The 16,814-nt window shown below is 38.1% G+C and overlaps 1 protein-coding gene across 1 annotated transcript in view; it reads right to left on the bottom strand.

The window, feature by feature from the left end:
- b4galnt3b (beta-1,4-N-acetyl-galactosaminyl transferase 3b) overlaps positions 1-11,158 on the bottom strand; it is a 34,140-nt gene extending 22,982 nt beyond the window's left edge. The window contains exons 1-2 of the mRNA XM_036584785.1: positions 10,868-11,158; positions 1,246-1,289 (exon numbers count right to left, since the gene is read on the bottom strand). Coding sequence (XP_036440678.1) covers positions 1,246-1,289; positions 10,868-11,003 — 180 coding nt within the window. The 5' untranslated portion in view covers positions 11,004-11,158. The remainder of the gene's footprint in view (positions 1-1,245; positions 1,290-10,867) is intronic.
- Positions 11,159-16,814: the final 5,656 nt, after the last annotated feature.

Consider the following 16,814-nt stretch of genomic DNA (forward strand, 5'->3'; position numbering starts at 1 on the left):
TTCATCACCAACAGTTAAAAAGTGTTAAACAAGTTCTCAATAAGGCAGTATGTGTTCCTTAAAAGAAAATGTTAACGACGATTCTGTTATGTCAGCTAACAGGTGCTCCTTAGCTTCATGATGTGGGAGAGGAAAGGTAATTCTATCCATGCAGAGAGAGTGAAACCAGTTATTCTCTGTTAGTCAAGAATGGTTGTGGCATGCCCGGGAACTGAACTTGCAATCTTCCAGAAATAGGGCAAATGATTAGCACTAAATTCTTTGTTATCCTCCTTGAAACTGTATAGACCCTTACACTTTAATTCCTCACACTTACAACTACATAACTTGCATATTAGTTTCACAGTAGTTACTGATTAATAAGTCTGAAGATTAATAACTCAATAAGCCTCAATGTCACGGGGTTACTGAGTGTGAAAGTAGTAGTAGTTCAGCACTTAAATTACAGGCTTTGATATATCTGTTCTCTCTTATGTGGTACAGTACTGTGCAAAAGTCAGAGACCACTGTTCATGTATTCAATTTCCAGTCAAATTACTTTGAATTAAAAGTTATTAATTTTTCAGGAGATATGTCTGAGGAGATTAGATATAAGATACTTGCATAAGGAAGGCGAAAACAAATGAAAACAAGTGGAAAAACAGGAGTTTCCAAATCTGGAGTTTAAAAAAAAAAATTATTAAAACATACCGAGAAACTGGTCCTAACAACTGTGCAAGACCTGGACCACCAAAACTGTCACCATCAGGTAAACAGTACTTCAATCTTTCATCTTTGAAAGAGAGGAAAAAAATCCAGCTCTACACTATTAATCTGAAAGGATGTGTAGCTGTCAAGAAGCTGTTACCAAGAAAAGGAAATAGACAAAAAAAAAGAACATCTGTAAATCAAACAAAGAATTTGCTGGTGTTCTCAGAACAATGGACGGACCACCCCATAGTCCAGACCTCAATATCACTGAGTGTTTGTGATTGCTTGGATTGTGAGAAGCAGAAAATGCAACCAACTTCTAAGACTGAACTTTCAAGGTGTCGAAAAATGTCCCTGCAGATTTCTTTGAAACACTGAAAACAAGTCTCCTGAAAAGAATGGAAGCTGTAATAAAGGCAAAAAATGAACACACTAAATACTAAAAAGTTGCCATTATATTTAGTCATTGAGGCTTTTGAGTAATTTTTTGTTAAATACAGATTTTTTTTCCATGATGATTTGCTTGTATGTGTGAGTTTTCACATCTCTACTCACAGCTGGTTTTACGTAGGCTGTCTGGTCCTTCTGGAGGCCATCATCTGAAGAGAAAGAGACCAAAAACATTACATTTTAAACAGAGTGCTTTGTATTATCTAGTAACTGTCATTCTTCAAACCTCTCACCGTCACCTGAACCGTGTTGCGTGTGAATGCAAGAAAAAGAAAGAGAGAGACAGACATCAGTGACAGAAGCATTTGATTACTACTGATAGTGTAAGCTTTCTCCAGATGGATTGAAACTGTTTACATTTGGAAATGAAACTTCAACAGAAGGCATGGCATTATTACCATCTGCAGAATGACATGCTAGCCAAAGCGTTACAGGGTCAATCTGTCTCCATTACCTATTTAACACTTAAACTGCATCTTTTCCTTAGTGGTAGAAACTAAAACATTCACTTCAAAGGCGTCACACTGCCCTTGCCAATAGGACACATACTCGCAAAGCAGATTTAAAAGGGAGAGTTGTAGTTTATTTATATTTAATTTGTGTCTGTGTGCATTAGAGCAGTGGTAACAGTACACTCACTCTCACTGCAATACAAGCCCATCAATGTGAATGTTTTAAGAGAAGGGAGTGTACCAAAAAAAGAAAGAAAGCTGGTGATCTTATCAAACACAGCTTCTCTCACCACATATATTCTTGTTTGCTAGCCATTATCCATCTAAAACCCTGTGTTGTGTGCGAGTCTGGAGGGTAAACAAAGAAAATGGACCTTCACCGATCACCACGCCCAGGAGACCAACTGGCCAGCATGTGTGTGGGTGTGTGTTAAAGTGGGTGGAGAGAGACAATGAGGGTCATTCAAAGTTTCAGAGCTGTCAAGACAAGGCAGGCTTACACAACACACATACCACAGTATTCTCTTTATATGCAGCCTCGCTTATTTCCATAACTATTGACTACATCCTGCTCTGCTCTATTTGTGTAATATTACAGCATGCAAAGTATGTGTTCATACATGCAAAACCATGTACATGCGTGTGAATTATAATGTCTGATGGACTAATGTACCACAGAACTAAGATTACATAACCTGAGCAAATGTGCGGCCTCACCAACATTTGACTTCACTGCAATTGTTTTAAATGATTCAACGAATCCTAAAATCTCAAATTTCAAGTTTTACTACCATGATTCAATTATTTTGGTATAATCTGGAATTATTTAGAAGAAATACTCAAATTACACAAATATGACATTTATTTCCATAAATAGCAATGCAACTATCTACACAATAGTCTAACTATTTATACAGTAGTGAATACAGACAATAAAACGCAATTAGCAAGCTTACACAGTTTTACATTTAAAAATAGATCAACTTTTTTTTTAAGATTTCTTTTTTTACATTCCTAACAGCTATTTATGGCTGCTTCTGATTTCTTTGCAGCCAAATTGGCCAATGACCACTTTTTTTGGCGCAGTACTTCATTTTATTTATTTAGTACTGAGAAAAGGAAATAGCCATAAAAAAAGAATGTTTGCAAATCAATCTAAGAAGCTGCTGATGTTCTCAGAACAATGGACTGACCACCCCAGAGCCCAGACCTCAACATCATATTTTTGTATTTGGGATTACTTGGTTTGTGAGAAAGAGAAAACGCAACCAACTTCCAAAACCCACGCTTATTTCTTCCACACCTAAGACCGAACAAAAAAGTGGAAAAATATCCCTGCAATTTTATTTGAAAAAACAAAAACAAGCCTTACAAAAATAATAGAAGCTCTAATAAATGCAGAAAAAAAAACTGTCAGAATTTATTTTTACACCCCTAAAGCCTACACAACGTTAGTTTTATGGCAGATTCCACCTTTTTCACAGCCAAACTGGCCAATGGAAATGCACCCTCAGCCCGAAATACACAGGTGCGGAACATCTGGGGTAGACAGGGGTGGGGTGTGTGTCATCAGGTGTGTTTGCACATTTGCCAGTGTGTGAAACTGACTGTGTTACTAATGACTAATGACTAATGACGAGAGAGAGAGAGAGAGAGAGAGAGAGAGAGAGAGAGAGAGAGAGAGAGAGAGAGTGTTGTTTGTAAATGCATTAGTATATTTGATGTGGACAGCCCCCGTCTTTCTCGCCCCCCATTCCGCCTCACCGTATATGAAAAGCTGGTCCCCTGTGGAATGTAAAAAAACAGGCAGAAGCACTACCACTATCCAGGTCAACACACAGATAGAATGATTTATGATGATGGATGATAGATACGGCTTAAACAAGTGAAACAATGCATCATGGGCTTAATGATATACCACAAATGAAATCCAATGATAATTATACTGTTTCAAAACTGTTCAAGAAATTTGTTTTTTAACTTAAAAAAAAAAACTGAGCTCATTAAACTTCAACTAATAAATCAACAGAAAGGAAGATATAGATTGTTGTTCTGTTAACTTACTATTAGAACTTCAATTTACTTCAATTTTTAAGGCAGCCTAGTTCCAAACTTTTTAAGGTTAAAATAACGAATCTTTTTCTCTACACCTGTAGTCGTCTGCAGAGCATGCAAAGCACATGCCAGGACAACACATGTTTACATAATACCAACAGAAAATAGTAGCAGTACTGGTGATAATTCTATATTTTTGTTAAGGGGAACACCACTGACATCTCAAAATTTCTGTAAAATTCAATAGTTAAGATGTAATCAAAGTCATTCAGAGAGGTCAGAATCAGAACTGTTCACAGTGGTGGCGGTTGGAAACAGGCATCAAATGTGTTTATTGTTCCTAAAAGCTCCTTCACAGACAGTTATTACATGAAATGGTTACATAAATAAAATGTTGTCTGATGCCTGAAACACTGTTTTGTGGTAAGTTTTGCAATAAGATTTTAGGCCAAAACATATTTTTAAAAAGCTCTTCATGGCAGAAAAGTACATGTAAGGCCAAACCATCTTGAAAGAAATCTAGTTTTTCTGATTTTCCACTATTCTACCATAAACAACAATACATATAAACAGTCAGAAGACGTGCGACTCACTGGTGGTTTTGTATAGTGAATAAAATGGCTATAATTTCTGTAAAAAGGTCTGAAGTAAAAAAGTTTCTTTATAAATCAGCATTTCACATTAAAACACAAAACTGAAAGACCTTGTTTACACTGCAACAATTGAATTACATAGACATGCTGAAAAACTGGTGGAATTCCTCCCTTTTGCATTATAGTGGGAAGTGAGATGTCTATCAGTATAAATTCTAAGGCAAAATTATTTTACCATGTGTTGGTGATTTTTAAATATTTTCAGCGTATTTGAACAATACCACAATAACACCAAAAAACATATTAATTTTGGTTACTGCTGTCATGACAGAAAATTTTCATACCACCCTATCATCCTTACCAAGCACTTTGTTAGTCTGGCTCTCCTAGACTCACAAGAGGAGAGTCAGGGATCACGAGAACATGCTGATTCACATCAAGATGTAAAGAGCAACCTGTTAAGGTTACAGACAGAATCCAAAACAGATCTTTGAAGCCCATGTGTCAAACACAGGGCCCATGGCACAATCCTATCTGGCCCACCAAATTAATTTATTTTTTTATTAATATTAGCCCCTTTCACAATGCAAAGCACTCTAATCCCCAGCAACAAGGTATGGGACAGCGTTATCTGTATTTAACACACACACACACACACACACACACACACACATTATACATATATATACACACACACATATACACACACACACACACACACACACACACACACACACACACACACATACATACATATAAGAAATGGCCCGTATTTACTTAAAAAAAGGTCTGGTTCCATTGATCTACATTAAAAGTAGAGTATGTTTTTTCCTTCTCCTGTAAAGTTACCATTTTGGTGATGGTGGTGTGTTAGTGTGTGTTGTGCTGGTACGAGTGGATCAGACACAGCAGTGCTGCTGGAGTTTTTAAACACTGTGCCCACTCACTGTCCACTCTATTAGACACTCCTACCTTGTCAGTCCACCCTGTATATGTAAAGTCAGAGACGATAGCTCATCTGCTGCTGCACCGTTTGTGTTGGTCTTCCTCTAGTCCTTCATCAGTGGTCACAGGATGCTGCCCACAGGACGCTGTTGGCTGGATATTTTTGGTTGGTGGACTATTCTCAGTCCAGCAGTGACGGTGAGTGTTTAAAAGCTCCAGCAGTACTGCTGTGTCTGATCCACTCAGACCAGCGCAACACACACCACCACCACATCAGTGTTACTGCAGTGCTGAGAATGATCCACCACCCAAATAATATCTGCTCTGTGAGGGTCCATGGGGGTCCTGACCACTGAAGAACAGGGTAAAAGGGGGCTAACAAAGTGTGCAGAGAAACAGATGGACTACAGTCTGTAATAGTAGAACTACAAAGTGCACCTATATAGTAAGTGGAGCTGACAAAATGGACAATGAGCGTACAAACAAGGAGGTGGTCATAATGTTATGCCTGATCGGTGTATATAAAATGTGTGTGCGTGCGCGCATGTGTGTGTGTGTGTGTAAAACAAGTGCCTATATTTTGAATAAACCAATGGCCAATTTGGGTCCGAACACAATGTAAATTAAAAATGAAATAAAAATATAGATGTTCTCTGACACACAGATTTGTTGAGATTTTTTACTACGACACTTTTAGGGGTTGAGTTTGACAGCCCTCCTTTAAAGCACACCTGTGTTCTTAAGCACAACATTGTTCAGTTCAGTCTATACTAAAACAGCCATTAGTTTTGTGGAACTGATATTTACATTGCATCACTCTAGGAGCCACAAACCCAGGATTCAAAAGAAACATAAAGCACTACGCGACTCTTTGAAGTGTAGAAGAGTGTAATGAGCTCAGAAGAACTGTCTTTTACTCCTCCTTCTACCCCTTGATGAGCTTCTCTTTAAAGAATGTTAAAAGGAGCCTTCACCCAACATTGCCTACACAAAACTGGTCAATACAGCCCTGGGTCTTTTCTTCTTGCAGAATGGCGTACTTTTCCACCAGATATTGTTGAAAGGCGTCTAACAGCATTCCAGGAGGTGTGAAAGTCTCTCTGTATACAAAAGGCTGCAAGATTACTGTTTACATATTTTTTTCTAGTCTTTGCACGTACTCCATCTAAGACCCCCTTTAAACCTCACAAAGGTTTTGCAAGATCTTTGCTGAAATAGCTGAAATACATTTAAACTATTTTTTTATCACACAAAATAATAAAAACAGAACAGAATAATACTGTATATCGACAATATGTGAAAACATCGCCAAATGTTTCACATCCGAAATTCTGAAGTTCTTTGTCGCTTAGGTGTGTCCTACACGTCTTTCATGCTCATTAGCAGATGGGAGCAAGCCCCAAGAGCCCCCACTGTCTGACAGAGAGGCAGCACCACAGGCGGTCTGAGAAGAAGCAGGTTGGTGTCCAAGCGTATCCTGTTGGTGTCCTCGTATAACTTGAAGAGAATGGCTGTTCCTTCATTATATCTCTTGAAAATTGACTCCCTCGGTAACAAAGTGAACAAATACTACTGCAACTCACTACACAGCAGGAGATGTAGGATTGCTGAAACAACTCCAATCAGCCAAAAAAGCTGACGTAAGCACATTTTACACTGTAGGTATGCTGCATTCTCTGCACCTACTTGTGGCCTACAGGTAAAAGCTTATGAAAAGACTTATACTTTAAGAAGAATTTCAACTAGTATACCAGATAAACTGGTATATCGCCTCACTACTACCAGCACAGGATAGAAAAAGTACAGAGAAACTGTACTTCAGTCAAAGAATGCGTACTGCACCAAAAGGTCACTCAATTTAAATACAAGTTTAATGTACCAGAACCTCAACTGACTGGCAAGAAAAAAAAAACTAAAAAGGGCTAAAAGAACATGTAAGGAGTAAAAAGTATTTAATTTCTTCAATACATCTTCAATAATAAAACTAGCTTTATTGCATTTTCTATCCTGTTTCCTACATACATGTGTTTGGTTTTCAAAGCAATTATTTGGGGAAAAGTGCCTAAATGTTTTTTTAAAAGGTGTCCATTTTCCTTTGAAGCAAAAACTGTCAAGTGATCAGTCAGTTCTTAGAAACAAAATGCACAAGCACACATATCGCAGACAAATATTTACAGTTTACACATTTAATTAAATAAGAAATGATAAATACTTCTCACAGTTCAGTGAGGGTTGACTACAACACTCACCATGCAGAAGGTAGAGCAATTTGAAAAAATACTGCAATTTACAAAGCACAAAGCTCATAAAGCCTCCTTAAACACCAAAAAGAAAATCTGTAAAGCCTGAAGCAGGTCAGTTGTGTCTGCTGCAGTAAAGGACTGATTCCTTCCTTCAGCTTGATTGTGGACTGGTTCATTTCGGATCATGGTCACAAAACTCCTTGAAGGTCTTCAAACGTTCATTTTGAGAAGCACCAGAAGTTTTTTTTGGAAAACTAGCCTTATTAACACGCAGTATCCTATTGTGTTTGCATTAACAGTTATGCATCAGATCCAGAAAAGGATTTCCTCTCTTTTTCTTTCAAGCCAAAACGTAATGTAAAAAATGATGGAAGGGTTTCATACCCCAATAATATCTTAACATTTCTTTCTTTATTTAATTTGTACATAATCAAGGATTATTGGCTCATATGATGCTTACATCAGTGGACTGTCCCAACTATTAAGAGCCATCTCAATCTTAGTGGTCTAAGACCCCACAAGGCCCGTGACAGTCAGAGGCCCCTGGGCGCTGACACCAATGGCCCTTCCCTGCTTTCCGTACCTAACACATACTGTACATACACACACTCTCACAGATGACAGCTGACAGAATAAACACACAGAACAAAGTCTTCGAATAAACAGTATGCAGACAGTAGAGAGGCAAGCCACAGCATGAAGGGAAGAAAACGGATACAAACAACCAAACAAGTGAACAACCAAAAACCCTTGGTTGAATCAACAATTATAAAGTACAGTGTTCACTAGCTGTTCTCTGTAACTAACTCAAACATGACATCAGTGCCTGAGGACTCCACTGCAACAAGAGACATTAACCAGATACCAGAACACAAACTTATAAAGGAAATTAATAACTTCATTCACTTTTAGGGATAATAGTGTGACTCACCAGAACTGTCATAGTCACTGTGCATGTGACAGAAATGCTTGCGCGCCGTTTCAGTAGTGAGCTCAACAGAACATGCTGTGTTTAAATAAACACTTGCACTGATCTGAGGCATTGGAATACTTCCCTTTGTTGGATTGACACATTCCAGTTATTCCACAATAATTGGAATGGGTCAATATTTACTCTTTCTGCTGTTTGCTTTTCAACTGAATCATGGAAGTGAAAATCATAATCCCAAATAAAATGCCAGTGGAACTGCACAGAATTTAAAAACTGCATAGTTCAATCACTGAGATGTAAACAAAGTCATTCAGAGTGGTTTGATGTAAAACAGTTCTTTTTAAAGAAACTTACTAACACAAAGTTCCTTGTGGTGACAGCATCAGGGGTTGTGATCTTTACAATGCAAACATATCCTTTCGCTGTTGTCGGTACAAAACCTTGTATCTCCACCTTTGTCATTTTTCAGTTTTTGACACAGTTTGAAAATGCCTGTTGTCCTTTACATTTTCTGTATGAACGGAGCAAAATAAACAGTCCAAAATTATTTAGAAAAAAATCTGGTTTCATTTACTTACATTATGTAATGTAAGTAATGTAGTTTTTTCTTCTCCAGTAAAGTTTCCAATTTGGAGATATGAGGTTTTATTCCAACAACAGTGCATTTTATCTATTATTCAAAGTGACCACTGAACCTACTGGTGTACTAAATTGTTAAATTCTAAACCACTTCTTGTAAAAACTTTCTGTGAGGTGGCTTTTAGAGGTATCAAACAGTTTGGATGTCTGGTTCCATTCGACACCACTGTGAACAATTCTGACTCAGCAAGAGGGAGCATTTCACATCAAAGCACTCTACAAGGCTCAGTTTACATCTTAAACATTTATTTTTTTGGAAACTGTGGACTGTGAGCAATGCTGACCTGGGCAAAACTACACTGTTAAAAAAATGGTTCTTCAAGCATTCTTCAGTAAAGAAAAATGAGTGAAATTCCCCTTTAATCATGCCTCAAAAAACACTGAAGCCAGCAACTTAAAGCTAGACAGACTGACAAAGCATTAGCATTAGCAGGTGGTAAGGCTGGTTGGACCAGACTGGGGGAAGCTGATTCCAGCTACCAGTCACGCCTCAACTCATGCCTCTCATGTTACGGTTACACACACACACACACACACTCAGAGATAAACATCTCGCCTATCTGACATCTGAATCAGTACAAACGTAAGGAGTAAAAAGTATGTTGTTTTTCTCTTAGGAATGTAATTGAGCACAGTTGTACTTAACTAATACTTAAGTACAAATCTTTGTTAATAATACTTAAGAGTAGTAATGCATTAGTGCACTAGCTTTATTGTATTTTCCATCCTGTTTCTTACACACCTGCAATTAGTTTTAAGCAATTATTAGGAAAAAATGCTTTTTTTATACACGTATGTCTGTTTTTCTTTGAAGCGAAAACTGTCAAGTGATCAGTCAGTTCTGAGAAACAAACACACAAGCACACATATCACATTCAAATATTTACAGTTTAAATATTTAATCAAAGAAAGGATAAACACATTTTAAAGCTCAGTGAAGATGTGGCTAGAATACTCAACATGCAGAACGCAGAGCAATTTGGAAAAATACTGCAATTTACAAAATAGCAATGCTCATAAAAGCTCTTTAAACATAAAAAAAAGAAAATCTGCAAAGCCCGAAAGAAGTCAGTTGTATCTGCTGCAGTAAAAGCACTGAATGAATGCTTTAGCCTGAATGTGGACTGGTTCAGTTCACCAGTGAAATCAGTGAAGTTTTTTTTTTTTTTTTACATGTTTTGACAATACTGGCCTAGTTCTATAACTTAGGCCATGCTTGTTCTACTTTGATCGTAACAGGCACTAGTAAAATATAAAATGTATAAAAAAGGCAAAAACACTGCAATCCCTTGAAAGTGAGCACTGCGAGAAAATGCACGTCAGAATCGAACTGTATGAGCACTAGCTGTTAAGACTGCTGTAGTAATACTGCTGCCACAGTGGTCCTGCTCAATGCAGATATGAGCACACTTCTCAATCACACTGGGCAAAGTATTCACACATTCAGACTCTTACTCAGTGCTCATGCGCAGAGATGAGTTCAAGATAAGCTACGTGATTAACATTCATCTCAAGTTCACAAGTAAAGAAGCAAGAATCGTGCTGATCCGAATCACTACTGTACTATCAGTGTTTACCTGCTGTCTCACGTCAGCCTTTTCTCTGGATATGTGAAGACAGATCTGTTAGTCAGCTAGCCTGCCACTCTGGGCGTGGTACCGAGAAACCCACCTGTGGGCTAAACTCTGGGACTCTGGAAACAAGTCAGCCTTCAGCCTTCTAACCCCTGATTACTTTCGCCGCGTAAACAGTGCTATCCGACTCTTAGCGCTGAAACACTGTTAAAACCATTTAAACAGTATTAAACCGCGTGTTAGGTACATGTGTTCAGTGTTCAGTGTAAAGTTAGCACTAAAGAGCTGAACTTACGGACGCTGCTCCATGTGCTCTTGGCAACAAACTCCAGATAGGCAGCGAAAGCCGCGACTAGCAGCACGGCCCCGAACAGAAGGTATCCTCCATTCCGCCGGAGTTTCCTCAGGGGGAAGAAGGGCAGCAGCAGCATCCTGAGTCCGCTCTGCTCCCGCGGGGAAGTCAGGAACTGTCACGTACACGCAAAGCGGCTTCCATCAACGCGGCCACAAACGTGTCTGCCTCCCGCAGGGAACCGCCGCATCCTGTGGCCAAACCACGACTGGGTGGAGGTGGAGACCCGCTAGCGAGCGCAGGAGGCGCCACGGTGTGGCTACAGCTTTGATTTACAGGTTGGCAACGCCCTCTGGAGCGACGTCACTCCTCACGTCCAGGTAGTTAAAGGAGTAGTCCAACGTTTGTAAGTTTATCGGTGATTGTGGGTGAATGTGAAATCTTACATTTTCCTCTTTCATTTATTGTCCCTGCCGTCCACGTATGACGTTTGTGTGGCTTTATGTACCAAAAACAATCGTAGTTCAGTTTCATCATTAAGTTTTTAATCCTTTCCCAGCAAACATGCCCCCACTGGCCTATTGTGGACTGACTGTGCAAAGCCCCACAAAGCTTGCACCCAGACTCGCACCACCATTGCAGAACGTGGTCCACTGGACTGTGCAAAGCCCCACAAAGCCTGCACCCAGAGCCACACCACCACTGTAGAACGCACCCCACTGGACTGACTGTGGGCAATGCCGACCAGGGCAAAACTGCACGCTTAAAAAGATGGTTCTTCCAGGGTTCTTTAGTAAAGAAAATGGTTCTACATGGCCTCATAACCAATCGAATAACCCTTTGCATGATTAAAATGTGTTGTATATGCTTCTATACAGTACTAAAAAGAGTTCTTCTCTTGTTACAGGCTTGACATCGGTTCTATATAGAACCATCTGCACGTTCTCTTTCGATCTTAAGAACCATTTAATGATGCAATTTATTCATGCAAAAGGTTCTTTGAGTGTTCATGGTTCTATGCAGAACCATTATCTTTACTAAAAACCCTTGAAGAACTGTAATTTTTAAGCCCACATAGATGGAGGAGTAGTGGCCCACTGAGCTGTGCACTTGGACAAACCTACTTAAACTTCTCATTTAGGCCTACTGTGAAGGATTAACATTAAGGGGCCTATCATTTGCCAATGAGCAAAGTCTTATGGGCCCTGTGCAGTCCTCTGTGGGGCACTAGTCAAGCTAGTGTTGGCCTAGGGTTCTGACCCACCAAGTCAAACGGCACCAGGCCGTCCATCCCGAACCATCACAATACCAATAGCACTTTGTATTTTGGGTCTACTCGTCCTGTTAGTTATAAGGGTCCCTGCAAATTAGTACAAAATTATTCTGCCTGATCATCTTTGTCCTGTGATAAAAGTCTTCTATCCGGATGGTAGTGGTCTCATTCAGGGGTCACTGATTGGATTTATGAGTATGAAAATTATGTAAATTGTATGCTATGGCCTTCGCGGTAACTAGATCTCAGCCTATTTGAGCAGCTATGGGAGATTTTGGGCCAAAATGTTAGACTGTCCTCTCCACCACCATCATCAAAACACCAACTGAGGGAATATCTCTTGAAAGAATCCCTGCAGTACAGTTCCAGAGAATCTATGCCAAAGCGCAGCGAAGCTGTTCTGGCAGTTCATAGTGACCCACAACCTTACTAAGACACTTAATGTATGTTGGCCTTTTCTATGATATGTCATCCAGCTGTATGTATGTGCACAGATTAAAGGCAGGAGGGAGTAACAGAGATCAAAGTATAAACTTACAGGCACAGAGGAGAAGAGAAATCTGTCCAGAATCATGAACTCTTAAGGGGGTCTTGTTTCTCTCTCTCTCTCTCTCTCTCTGGCTAACACTCTGTATGTGTGTTTGTGTAATTTTATCCAGAGGGCTGCTGCTGTTGCCAAGGAACCTGTTGCTCTGCTATGATGTTACTGGGTGATATTAGTCTGCAGCAGGTGTGCAGAAAGCACACATGCAAAGCACTGTCTTAGCACAGTTAACATATAAAGCATTTGCATAATTTCACATGATAACATTGCAAATGCCGCCTACAATCTCAAAACAAACCTTTTTTGCTGTCTGATTACATGAGTACACACACACACAAGCACAGACACACACACACACACACACACAAGCAGTCATTGGGAGGAAGGCAGGATTACTTGAGTATTAGCATTATTATTTTTAGCATTGTTATTATTATTATTATTAATAGTAGTAGTAATGCAGTTACTGTATGCATTGATGCACTTTAATAAAATACATTTTATTTATTTGATTAAGATATAGAGGTCCAACTCCTCCCTTGTCCATTAGCTGCAGTGGAGTAATGGAAATGAGTTAATAGGCTATTTGAGGTTTGCTACATAACAGCTTACATGCTACAGAGTACTGTGGCTCCCTCTCATGGAACAGGCAGTCAATGGTAGCTAATGGGAAAACTTAAGATGTTTTAATAACACTATATATATATATACATATATATCGCTGTTGTTGGAAGAAAACCTAGTATCTCCAAAATGGTAACTTTACAGGAGAAGCAAAAAACCTACTTTACTTTTAATGTAAGTCAATGGAACCAGACATTTTTCCAGGTAATTTTGGGCCATTCTTTTGGTCTGTTCTTCATGAAATTTACATACGATGTAAAGAACAACAGGTATTTTCAAATTTTGTCAAAACTGGAAACTGAAGGTTTTCTTCCGAAAGTAGCAATATATGTATAAAATGTCACCACAGAATATTTTGTGGTACCACATTGTGATACCAATGCAATAAAACTACCCTTTGTGGTTCATGAATGGTCTCAAATTGTTTTATTATTTGGTGTTAAATAGGTCATAACCACCTTAATCATTAATAAAAGTTATATAAATAAAAAGGGCAATAGTGACCTGTTGCTTGTCAAATAGTGAGCCCATGTTCGTCCATACTGTGAAAATAGAGAAGTAAATAAAACAAACACCAAATTCACCTGTTACTAACGGTTACTTCTCTATTTGAACTTAAACAGTCACAATGCAGCTACAGGTACTACAGGAACTAACAGGAATAAATACTTGAAGTTAGTTTGTTTGTAAGCCCACTTTTTGCACTGTAACAAAGTCAGATAGAAATTTCAAAATGTCACTGTTGCATGTAAGAGCACTAACTAACAGAACTAGCACTGTCAATGATCTTATTTCTGAACAGAAACTGGATCTGATTATACTTACTGAAACCTGGCTTAGTTCAGAGGGGGCAGTGTGCTTGATTGAAACTGCCCCACAGAATTATGATTTTATCCATACTGTACGGGAGAGTAAGAAGACAAGTGGTCTAGCTGTTGTTTTTTCCTGTATTTTTAATTGCAAAAACATTTAATTTGGAACGGTTTCTTCTTTTGAATATCTTGCCACTCTACTTAAAGTCAGGAACCAGTCTTGATGGCGGTCATTTATCGTCCACCAACTATGCACCCTTCTTCTTGCCAGAACTGTCTGAACTACTGTCTGTCTAGGTAACTAATTATTATCGGATTCTTCTGACTGGCACGTAACTAGTCCGACACATACTTATGGTCACACTTTGGTCATTAGTCCTGTCACAAGGTTTATTTATGAACATAAATGAAATTCTCGATATCGCCATCTCTGATCACTACTGTGTGTTTCTTAGTATGTCTGCTTCTGTTGACATGAAAGTGTAACAAAAATTAAGAAAAAACAGAATTTTAACACAACTGCGGCTGCTTTTAGTAACACTCTTCATTACAAACCCCCTCCACATATTAACTCCACAGTGCATGATATGGTCAGCAATTTTAACTGTAAGGTAAGATTTATTCTAGATACTGTTGGACCAGAAAAAACTAAAAGGCCTTGACCACAAAATGCCATGGAAAAATGAACAGATAAACAGATTGAAAAGGCCCCAAAGCAGAGTGGAAATAGAGCAAAACTGTTCACTTTGAAATTCTCAAAATTCTCTTGAAATTCTCTTGTATTATTATTTATAACAATGCAGCATGAACAGAGAGACAGAAATACTACTCAAAATATGTTAATGACCACAGCACAACAGTTTTATTTTCCATAATTGATCACCTGTTAAGTCCTAAATTAACCAATGATTGTCTCACTGAGGCTTTTTTAAAGGAGCATTTGACAACCTTTGTCCAAGTGTGCTGGACATTGTAAATCGTTTGGAAACCAGCACTTTTCCAGACACACTTAAAACAGCAGTTCTAAGTCCACTGTTCAAACACAACCTTGATCCCTCAGTTCTTAGCGCTTACAGATCAATCTCTAACCTCCCATTTTTAAGTAAAATAATTGAAAAATAGTCTTCTCATAGCTTAATGATTTCTTGAAGACAATAGTCAGGAAAAATTTCAGTCTGGCTTCAGAGCAAATCTCAGCACTGAAACAGCATTAGTGAAGGTAGTGAATGATCTGAGAATAAATGCTAGTGCTGGTGATGTTTCACTATTTATGCTTCTGGATTTAACTGCTGCATTTAGATACTATAGACCACACAATACTTCTAAATCGGCTTGAGAACTTGGTTGGCCTTTCTGGAACTGTATTAAACTTGTTTCCTACATGTTTAACTGGAAGACAGTATTTTGTAAGCATAGGTGAACATATCTCAGATAAGCATGATATTATCTGTGGTGTAACACAAGGCTCTGTACTTGGTCCACTTTTGTTTTCCTTGTATATGCTGCTACTGGGTCAGATTATTAGGAAGCATGGCATCAATTTTCATAGTTATGCAGATAATTCACAACTGTATATATCTGTGGCTCCAGACTTCACTTCAGTAGATAAGCTTGCTGTATGTTTGCTGGATGAATAGCAATATTCAGAAGACAGAAGACAGAAATAATTATAATTGGTTGTGAAGCAAAGAGGAACAACAAATAGAGGAACTCTACAAATAAAAAATGAAGTTAGAAATCTTGGTGTAACTCTAGTCTCTGATTTAACTTTTAAACCACATATCAATAATATTACCAAACTGCTTTTTATCATTTAAGGAATATTGCATGAGTTTGGCCTCATCTCTGTCTGCAAGATGCTAAGAAATTGGGCCATGCTTTTGTGTTTTCTCGACTTGACTACTGTAAAACTTTGTTCATAGGACGTCCTGCAAACATATTTCTTTACTTTAGCATTTAGTTTTTTATTGTTTCTTTTGTTTTTACTGGAATATTATTATTACTTTTATTTTCTTGTTAGTTACATTTTTGTAGTTTTTATTTATACTTTTATATTAGGCTTTTTAATTGTAATTATTTATGTACCCCCTTTTTGCAATTTATTATTTGTTTATTTTTTAATGTCTTTTTTTCTCCTTTTCCTTGGTTGTTTTTACTGTGTATTGTGAAGCACTTTGAGCTGCATTTTGCATGTATGAAAGGTTCTATGTAAATAAACATTATTATTGTTGTTGTTGTTGTTGTTGTTATTGTTATCATTATTATTATAGACTTCAGATCTTGCTGGTTACTGAACTTACTTTGTCTTCTCATCAGTCAGCATTAAACCTGTTAGCTTCATCAGACATTTCATATTCATCAGGTATGACAGCTATTCTATTTTATGTACGTGTTATAGCTGCTTAATAATGATTTAAAGAGTTAATTGCTTAATCAAGAACCAAAAAAAAATCATGATACATTATAACAAACATTATTCATAAACCCTTTAAAGGTAGAGTTATTGTAAAGTAGTATACCGAAATATGTTTGTCCTTTCATTGAGTGAGGGGGTGGGATTTAGGGTACTTTCTGGCAGAACACATCAAACGTCCTTATGGGCCAGCTCTAGCCCAAGGGCCACACTTTGGGCTTCTAGTCAAATATAAACTAATACATTTCTAAACGTTCTTCTTGACGGACTCAATCAATCAAACG

Source organism: Colossoma macropomum, unplaced genomic scaffold (genome assembly GCF_904425465.1).
Source record: "Colossoma macropomum unplaced genomic scaffold, Colossoma_macropomum, whole genome shotgun sequence".
Taxonomy (NCBI): Eukaryota; Metazoa; Chordata; class Actinopteri; order Characiformes; family Serrasalmidae; genus Colossoma; species Colossoma macropomum.